Here is a 10,728-nt window from a genome sequence, read left to right as displayed (position 1 = left end):
GGGTGATTCTTGGCCTCCACGTTGTGCATTAAAATTGTTTAATGCACAGCTAGCCGTGCATTATCCCTTACATATTTTTTGTGCTTTCATCTCATTGCTCTGTGTAAATCATTTGTACGCTATCATTTTTCAGGAGCAATAAGAGGGATGCTGTTCAAAAAACAAGGAATGGGAGGCAGTGTGTGATTGGATTACACGGAATTCATTACTGTCAAATGTTAACTTTGTTTTTGACCTACATATTTACAGGGTTACCTCACATTAACGCTGCCAAGATATTTGATTTGCTTATTAAAAACAAAAAACAAACAAAAAAATTGTGAGTCTTATTGTGAGTGCCATTAGAGATTAACCGAGCGTAGTGTTTTGGCTCATGAGATTTGATGATTAAGATGCTGATGAACTGTAATCTTTTATTTTATATGTTTAACGCTTTGTTTTTCTGTGGGTGTGGATTTGGCAGTGTCTGTCTAATTTATCCAGTTTGTTTCTTTTGTAAAACAGATTGCATTCTCCTGTGTCATGGATAGATATCTCTTTGTGTGTGTTTATTGTAGGCTTTCAAGGAAAAATTCACACAACAATGAAAATTTTATCATCATTACACACCCTCATGTCATTCCAAACCCGTATGACTTCCTTTCAGAGCCGCTCTTTTCAATGAAAATAGATGGTGATTTAGGGTTCAGAGACAAACTCTGAATATCTCTGTTTGTGTTTCACAGAAGAAAGAAATTAATACAGGTTTGGACAGATACGAGGTTGAATAAATGATGTAAAAATGTGAACTATTTCTGTAACCGACAGTGGAATGTCAAAGAATAGCATCAGTGCTTTCAGATCAGACGTGGAATTTTCCTGAATTTCCTCACACTGAAACTGTGGTTGTTGGTTTCCATCAGATTGAGATGTCTGGTGAAGCAGCTGGATAAGGGGGAGGTGAATGTCGTAGACTTGAGGAAAAACATTGAATATGCTGCATCGGTTCTGGAAGCCGTGTACATCGACGAAACTAGGTAAGTGAGCGCTTGGGTTTCTACAGTCGCACATGGTTGCCAATTTCAAGTGAAAAAGAAGTTACACTCTTCTGTTCTTTAGATAATATATGCCATTTGAGATTTGTTTTAACCTCTGGTGGTGTCGTGGAGCAAACAATGGTCTTCTCAATGTAGTAAATGAAGTTCAAGAAGCAGAGTTCCAGATGTCAAAATAAGACTTTATTGGACAAAGCAAAAAAGCCGGGATGACGGTCACCGCATTTGAGTCTTTGTCGCAATTGATTGTTGTCTTTTGTCCGACATCCATTCTTATACCTAATTCTTATCAGTCTTATTAGACTAAAAATAGGTAGCTCGGTCTCTGATTGGTCTTACTCCACTAGTTTTGCTACACTCATTCGCACTCGTCCTGGTATAGTTTCTAATTGTGGACTCCTGCTAGTTTGAACCATTCTCCTAATACTTTTCTCCTAATACTGTGCCCAATCTTCCCCTTGGACACAGGTGTCCTCATAGGCCATTCATCAGACTTGTTTGTGCCATCCCTGACATATTCTTGGAAGTCACCCAAAGTTTACTGGTTCACTCAAGTTCATCGGTGCTGTCCAATGGGGAGCACCTACACTTGCCCATTGGAAAGCACCTAGGACTCACAGTCTGCATTAAGGGGTTAGTTCACCCAAAAATGAAAATTCTGTCATTAATTACTCACCCTCGTGTTGTTCGAAACCCGTGTTGTTCGAAACCCATAAGACCTTCGTTCATCTTCGGAACACAATTTAAGATATTTTTGATGATATATGAGGGCTCTCTGACCCTCCCATAGACAGCAAGGTAACTACCACGTTCAAGGTCCAGAAAAGTACCAAGATGATCGACAAAGTAGTCCGTGTGACATCAGTGGTTCAACTGTAAAGTTACGAAGTTAGGAGAATACTTTTTTGCGCAAAGAAAACAAAAATAACGACTTTATTCCACATTTTCGTCTCTACTGCATCACTTGTGGACGCGCGTTCACGACAGTACCATGATGCGAGCGTGTGGCGGCGCTGACTCAGATCCCTCATATATCATCAAAAATATCTTAAATTGTGTTCCGAAGATGAACGAAGGTCTTACGGGTTTCGAACAACACGAGGTTGAGTAATTAATGACAGAATTTTCATTTTTGGGTGAACTAACCCTTTAAGACATCCAATATTAAAACAACCATTGAAACAGTCACCGCATTGATCAGTCTATTGATTATTGTTATAATCATACATCATATTTTCAAGTAAAATATCACAACAGTGACAGGGGACCACGTTGTAAACACAATCAAAATGCTGAACAGCGCAGTACAGTGCCTGTTAGCTATGTATGTGTAGGTTATAAATAAGATCTGTCAATGCTTGATGAAAGCATTTGATACGGTCACTTTGATTTTGGCTTATGAGTTCATTAAATCTTTGAATGAGTTTTAAGGTCATTGTAAAGTGTCACTTACCATTACACACATTTCAGTTTGGCTTCTACCAAGGCAATTTATAACACTACACTTAAAGAAAAAAAAACACACATCCGGCTTTGAAACAATTTTCACTCGAAAACAAGAACCAGCAAGTAATACATAGACTTAAACTTGATTTTTTCTTTCGAAGTAAAAAAGTCTAAAATAGTATTTTCTGGATCTTGATTTTCAAGCAACTTCAATGATCTTTGTTTTATTTACAATTTATATACAACTTATTAAAATATTTTTTGCAGTGTAAAGGTTTTTGACTTTAAATATTTACAGACTAACAGTCCAACTTTAGAATGCTTTGTATTTTAGACATTAATGAACATATCATCACCGTTTAGATAAAAGTGTAAAACCCAACAGATAAAAGTTGCAAGTTAACTGCCCTTGATTTTCATTCATCTTGATTTTTGATCTCGATTTTTTTTTAAAGAAACTAATAATTTAATTTAGCAGAGATGTGTTAAATTGATCACAAGTGATAAAACTTAAAAACTTTTACATTGTTCAAATAAATTTCTATTCATCAAAGAAACCAGGAAAAAATAGCAGTTTCCACACAAATATTAAGCAGCACAACTGTTTTGACATTGGTAATAATAAGAAATATTTCTTAAGCAGCAAATCAGCATATTAGAATGATTTCTAAAGGATCATGTGACACTGAAGACTGGTGTAATGATGAGGAAAATTCAGCATCATTGAATAAATTACAGTAAAATAGAAGTTATTTTAAAATGTAACAACATTTCACAGTATTACTGATTTTACTTAGCATAAGACAGCATAAGAGACTTCTTTCAAAAAAAACATAAAAAAATGTGAAATCTGCTTTTAACACCTATCTTTCTTTTGTTTTACATTTTAATCTGTCATTTTATTCAAATACAATTAATGCATTCTTAGTTGTTTGAGAGTAAAATGCTAAAATATGGGACAAACGGCATCCTATATGAATTTAAGGGGTCAGTTCTGCCTTATGGTTTTATATTCTAGTTTCATGATTTTAACATTTCTTTCTTCCCATTTAAGGATGCTTCTAGTTTTCTTCTAGATGACCATAGCTGCTTGGTTCTCTCTCTTTCTCTGTTTTTTTTTTTTTTACTTTCATGGAGACCATGGGAAAGGTGCAACATGTGTAAATGCTATGAGTGCTCTCTCCCTGAAGCATTATTCATCTAGTCCACCCTTCTGCTGTTCAAGCATTCTCATCTCTATCTCCAGCAGTTAACAGGAGGTGTTTCACATTCGTCTGAAGAGTATTCATGTTCAGCTCGCTCCCCGCGGAAGTCAGCCGCACAGCTCCCATGTGCATCCCATGGGCCCTCGATCCTAATTAACCGAGACCTAGAGCTCTGATGCTCTGTTGTGCTTCAGACTGACGTGTACAAAGCGCTAGCGTTGTCCCACTAGAGCCCTGACAGCCTCTTGTTTGATGGGCTTGTGTTTAGACAGACTCGGCTATGGCTAATTACGTTTTCCTAATGACAGGCACAGGATGTATTTCCATGGTAGCAGCTTTGAGCAATTTTAGCTTGTTACTGGAACTCGGCGAATATTTGTTATGATAACATGTCGCATTTCCTGCACCGGTCGGGCTTCCTACGTAAGACTGAGCAATAACAGTCGCTATTCTTTCTGTCGCATTCATTTCTCAGGAAAAGCTTATTTATTTAATCTTATGCTGGTTGCTTAAGGTAATTCAGCGTTGAATACCGGCTTTCTCTCCAATTGAGCGAGGGCAGGATGAGTCACGGCACTATGAGAAAATGAGCAAGTGACTGTGGAGACGTTTTCTTGCTTTCTGTCTGCACGTACTCGTAAACAGCACCTTCAGTTCAGAACATCACGCAGGTGTGGAACTACATTTGGCTTTATTGGTCGAATGTCATGAAAATAAGTACATTTTACCAAAATTGGAAAGATATTTTATACTACTTTATATAAAAGTATAAAGTTATTTTATACTATTTTATACTACTACAGTACTGTTAATAGATAGATAGATAGAGAGAGAGAGAGAGAGAGAGAGAGAGATCTATTGCATAAATAAAATAATGCATATTTTAGGACCATTATATAGAGTTTTTTTCTGATTCTCACTATTGTAATTATTTTTTACAACAAATTACAACCATGATGGGTAAATACTTTATAATGTAAATTATATAATTGTTGTATTAATTTATTAATAATTATTATTTATTAGTATATTAAAGTAATGAGAATATTTTTCATCTCTTTCTCTCTCTCACTCACTCTCTCTAATATTTTTCATAACTAAAGCATATTTTAGGGCCATTAAGATTTTTTTTTTTTTTTAAAGATTCTCATTACTGTAACCTTTTTTTTTTTTTTTTACATTAAATACAGCCATGTGTAAATACTTTATAATGTATAATATATAATTAATTAATTTATTTGTTGTTTATGTAGTATTTGAAGTTTATTATATTAATGAAAATATTTTTCATCTCTTTTTCTCACTACACACACACACACACACACATATTTCTTAATGAATAAAATAAAACCTATTTTAGATTTTTTTATTTATTTTGAGTGTTCACTGTCACATTCAGGGTTCAAATAAAAATGGCCTTCATTTTCTATAAGGAATATCCATACATACATATATACATGCATGTTTTATTTGTGTATTTATTTATTTGACTTATAGGTGTGAAATATGACTGGGAAATATTCCTGGTTTTGTGAGACTCACCCTATTACAACCCACATGCGGAGCCAAAAATGTAACCCCTAAATACTGTATTCTTAATCTTTACACATCAGTTATTGCACATTCCAGCGATTGTAACACCCACCGACGCACGTTTGAATGTAGGCTGCAGCCTCCTATGGGTTTTCCAGCTCTGTACTTCTGATTTCCACTGATGTTTTCTGATACTGTCACTAGAGCACAGATGCCCTGTTGACCGATATAGGTCGACCACATGCAGATATAGGTCGACCAGACTATAGGTTTTCAATTACCAAAGCTGATATCAATAGAACAGTGTTGACAGATGACATGATTTAATGATGATAGACCTATATCTGATAAAATGAGGTGTGCACAGAATTACTGAAATTCTGTTTCATTTTTCTATTTTTATTTATTTATTTACTTCTTTGTTTTACTATTTGCAATATTTATTCAGAATTCTATATTTAAAACAGAAAAATAAATATTTTTAAACAATTCCTTAAAAAAAACAACAACCAAATAACTAGATTGCACACTCTTCAACTGCACATACTAACATATAATATTTGTCTTGGTACAGGTCATGCTGTAGGCTCTTCACAGCAGCTGCTGTAGGCTCTTTGTAGTAATATCCTCTGTGAAAATACTTGTTCTCCAGGCGGCTTCTGGACACAGAGGATGAGCTCAGTGATATCCAGGCAGACTCTGTGCCCATGGAGGTGCGAGATTGGCTGGCCTCCACCTTCACCAGGAAGATGGGAGTGGTACGCAGACGGCCGGAAGAGAAGCCCCGGTTTCGCAGCATCGTTCACGCCGTTCAGGCTGGGATCTTTGTTGAACGGTAGCTATTCTGTTGTTATCTAAGAGTTGGTATGTTCACCATAATCAGAAATGATTTATAATTATGTTCAACATGACCAAAGTGATTCTGATTGTGATTTATGCTAAATGAATCATTCTCAGTAACAGTTTACCCAAAATCTCATGAAAATATTTATTGAAGGGTTCTGATATAGTTCACCCAAAAATGAAATTTCTGTCACCACTCATGTCGTTCTAATATCGTTTGAAGAATGCAAACGGTAATTAAACAGTTTCGGTTCCCACTGACTTCCATTTTATGGACATAAAATACAATGGAAGTCAATGGGAACTGAAACTTCTTGGTTACCAACATTCTTCTAAATATCATCTTGTGTTCAGCAGAAGAAAGAAATTCATACAGGTTTGGAAGGACATGAGGGTGAGTACATGATGACAAAATTTTCATTTTTTGGATGGACTGTCCTCTCTGGACTATAAATTAAGATACCTAATTTTGACAAAGCCAGCTTTGCATGTACTGTTTGCGGAAAAGGCAATCCCAGAATGCATTGCCCCAAACTTAGGGAACAAATTAATCTAACATGGCAGATGAACTGAGAAAAATGTCAATATACATATATTTCATTAAGTGCTGAAAAGTATGAGTAAAGTTCATTTTATTTAGTATGCATAATTTCTTATATTTAATATGTATATATAATATATATTTTATTTATAATTTATTTTACATTTTAACGTTTTTAAATTTATTTGTAATATCTTTCATTAGCATTTCATGTTGTTTGATGAGAAACATGCTACCATTAGCCTTTATAGAAAGAATGTGGAGTGTTTTAAATCAGTTACTTCGGTTCCATCTCAAACAAGATATTTCCTTTGAAGGCAGCTGCCTATGTAGGCTGTAGACATCAAGATAGCTCACTAGGTTTTGAGACAGAGCCTTTGTTTTAACATTTAATGTGCTGCTGCTAAGTTTAAATCATACAGACAGTCCCATTTCACAGACCTGCCCGTTTTTTCCTGCTAACTGGGAAAATGGTTTAAGGGTTAAGGGTTTGTTCTGCATAATCTTTTCCAGTAACTGAAAATGAATGTCTCGATCCATTTCATTTGCATTGCAGCCGTCCTCTCTGTGGCATGTACCCTCACGTCTGAGTAATACACACAAACCGCCTCCCTCTTACATGGGCAGAGCTCCTCATTTCCATGGAAACTCATTCAGAATGTCATAGACACCTGTTGAGCTTGAAGCACTGATCATCAGGTGCTGTGTGATATCGAACGCATGTTAGGGACTCTCTTAATGATACAAGACATCCAAATTATCCAAAATATCTGTTAGTCTGAGGTATAAAAGTGTAAACCAGCTGTTCAGAAATATGCGCCTAAACTTTATTAATTATAATGTGATTATTTACATATTGGCAAGAAAATTAAAGTAGCATAATATAATATTATTGTACTTTTTTTTAATTATTTTATCAGACAAGATGGAATGATTTCTTTATTATGATGCCACTTCCTGGAGGATGATGTCATTAAAGAACTGTATAATAATATATTGTAATAAAAAGGACATTACAAAAGACTAGTGCTAGATGACATATCATGATTAGGCTATTTATTTAAAATTCACGTCAATTGTGATTTTGTGATAAAATAAAATCATTTAATATGATTTCAGTCTTTAGCATTTGTGAGTTTATTATTTTACTCTATATATTAAGAAAGAATGGAGACATAAAAATGTTCTGCATAGTGTGAACCTGTTCATTTCCCATTATTGGGATTTATCAGCGAGAGCCGAGTTAATAAGAACACTGGAACATTATGTACTATTATTTTGGAATCTGGACAGTGAGAAGTAAAATGACATTTTAAGTGCTTTTCCAGCTTCATTAAAAAGGAAAGTTTTAGTGTTATGTCCTGCTTATTCTTTGCTCTGATTCCCACTTGAATGTACAGTACTTGTGACTACAGGGGAATACAGTTCTGTGAAGGTTCAGTCAACCACATGTAGTTGTATCAAATTGTAATTAATTGCTGCTGTCAAAATCCAAAAAGTCCAGTGTTGTTTCTGCAGTTTTATCCTTGTATGTAATATCCTCTCCTCTTTGTCTCTTAAACGCTTCTGTAAAGCTCCATTTGAACTCTAGACCTTAGTAAAACCCTCCTGATTGTGATTAACAATTTAACGGTTTTATATAATGTCACTTACAGTGTAAGCTTAAAGGGTTCAATCATAATTTAGACATCATAAACATAATTTATATTTTAGGTTAAATTCAAAAGTTTCTCACCATTTGAATCACCTTTAGCCTGTACTGGTTCATTTTACATGGTGTGACAGATAATTTGCTTGCATAAAAGAACAAGCAGCATGCTTTTTAAAGTAGTTTTAGATGGAGTATACAGAAGAACCATAGAACATCAGCTTTCAAAAAAGTATTCAGTGTCAGCTACTCAAATGCAATTTTCAAATTCAGCATTACATTGTGACTGGTTCACAAAAAAATCTGTACTGAAATGTACCTTGTTAAAAATAAGCTGTCAGCCATGGTCATAGAAAAAAAATAAACGTATGATGGTTTGTGTTCGCAGAATGTACAGAAGGACATCCAATATGGCAGGGTTGACCTATCCACCATCTGTAATTACAGCTCTAAAGGTACAGATTATCTTTACAGTAGATCATAATATGGCTTTAGTTTGTTTCCTTAATGTTGTATGTCCGCCACCAGCTTGTAAGAGTATTCCTCTTTTTCAGGATGTTGATAAATGGTCATTTGACGTCTTCACACTTCAAGAGGCGAGTAGTGAACACGCTCTGAAGTTCCTGGTGTATGAACTGCTCACCAGATACGACCTGATCAGCCGCTTCAGGGTATGAGAGACTGCAAAAACCAGGCACACACCAAAACTGTGATATTACACACATTGCTTACCTAAGATACTGACTCATACACCCATAGGGAAACTACCATGCTGCCACTGAATAAAATTAAATCTGTCATTTACCTACCCACATGTCATTTCAACCCTTATATGTATTTGTCCCCTTTTAATGCAGTTACAGTGAATAAGGACTGAGTCTTTCAAATTTCAAAAAGAACACACAAAAAATAATCATTACAAAAAATATAAATGTACCCTACTGTACACTCTAAAAAATGCTGGGTTGTTTCAACCCAATCTTGGGTCAAATATGGACTAACCTAACTGTTGGGTTAAAAAGTTAATTTAAAAATGTAACCAAAATTTAACCCAACAGTTGGGTTAGTCCATATTTGACCCAACATTGGGTTGAAACAACCCAGCATTTTTTAGAGTGTATATTACTTATGCACTTTATTCAAAGTCTTCTGAAAGCATAAAATAACTTTGTGTGAGAAAAGACTGAAATGTAAATCGTCATTCACTGGTAATCACTGAATCAGTTCAGAATCATTGAATCAGTTCGGTATTAAGGAGTTCTCTATTACTGATTCAGTCTGATTCAATGATTCGGTCTTGTTAACCAGACCAAATTATTAATTAAAAAGATCCGACTCAAATAATGATTCATTCACAAATCATTCATGATGGTGCCCAGGGTCTCAAGATTTGCAGTGAATAACAACTTAAATTATAATCCGCTCCATTGACCAAAAGTTATTTTTTGTCATTAAAAGACTTGAGTTGCGTGAGTTAAATTAACTAGTTTTATAATATGTTTATGTTTCTTTTGCTTCATTTTTGAAGCCTGAAAGCTTCAGTCTCCATTCTTTGTGACTGCATAGAAAAGAGTAACACGCTCATCAAATAATCTTTTTGTTTGCATTCAATGGAAGAAAGAAACTCTTACAGGTTTGAAACAGCATGAAAGTGAGTTGTTATATGAACTATTTCTATAATATATTATGATTTCATCCTTTTGGAATCACACTTTTTTTCTTAACCAAAGTTTTAACCAAAGTTGACGTTGTCTCCGAAGCATGCATGTTTTTTCCCTGTAACAGGAGATTTATACGTGATATACATCTGATATGAGTAATCTGACATTTTCCATCTGCGCTCTTTCTTGGTTTTTCACTATTGTGTCAGCTCTCATCACTTCTTACCCTTTTCACAAGCACGGTGATGACAGACTCTAAACTCACACACACAGAGCCCCATGATTACAAAATAAGTGCAAGTGACGCATATTGCCTGTGTTTGGGTTTAGGTGGTCAGGTATGGAGTCCCTGCGCTTCATGTGATTACACATGGATATTACGCTTCTGCAAATGGGTCCCTCACACTTCGGTTGCCTGTAACATGGTCCATTCATCTGTTGTGGCAGGAAATTTAAGGCCCTTAGACTGCAGCCTGAAAGCACATTCTGTGTCCAGTTCCATTAAAAAAAGGGAAAAAAAGAAGAAGATAAAAAACTTTAACACAGTGGTTTGTTGTTCGATTCTGTTGATGGATCTTAAACACATTTTTGCCATTTTTATTTGTTTGAATATTTCTATTTTTTTTTCTGTTTTAGTAATATTAGTACTTTTTTTAGTAAGTTTAAGTATCTTAAACTTATTTTAGTTAGGTGACATGACATGTAGCTAAGTATGGTGTCCCATACTTGGAATTTGTGCCCTACATTTAATCCATCCAAGTGAACACACAGCCGTGAGAAGTGAACACACACACACACACACACACACACACACACA

At 35.1% G+C, this 10,728-nt stretch overlaps 1 protein-coding gene across 2 annotated transcripts in view; it reads left to right on the top strand.

The window, feature by feature from the left end:
* The window catches only part of LOC107676083 (calcium/calmodulin-dependent 3',5'-cyclic nucleotide phosphodiesterase 1A-like), a 78,286-nt gene that overhangs the window by 53,357 nt on the left and 14,201 nt on the right, over positions 1-10,728 (top strand). For both annotated transcript variants that reach the window (XM_016470605.1, XM_016470604.1), the window contains exons 3-6: positions 903-1,016; positions 5,871-6,053; positions 8,639-8,705; positions 8,805-8,921. In XM_016470605.1, coding sequence (XP_016326091.1) covers positions 903-1,016; positions 5,871-6,053; positions 8,639-8,705; positions 8,805-8,921 — 481 coding nt within the window. The remainder of the gene's footprint in view (positions 1-902; positions 1,017-5,870; positions 6,054-8,638; positions 8,706-8,804; positions 8,922-10,728) is intronic.

Source organism: Sinocyclocheilus anshuiensis, unplaced genomic scaffold (assembly GCF_001515605.1).
Source record: "Sinocyclocheilus anshuiensis isolate Anshui unplaced genomic scaffold, SAMN03320099.WGS_v1.1 scaffold1932, whole genome shotgun sequence".
NCBI classification, from domain to species: Eukaryota; Metazoa; Chordata; class Actinopteri; order Cypriniformes; family Cyprinidae; genus Sinocyclocheilus; species Sinocyclocheilus anshuiensis.
This window is presented reverse-complemented; position numbering and strand designations above follow the sequence as displayed.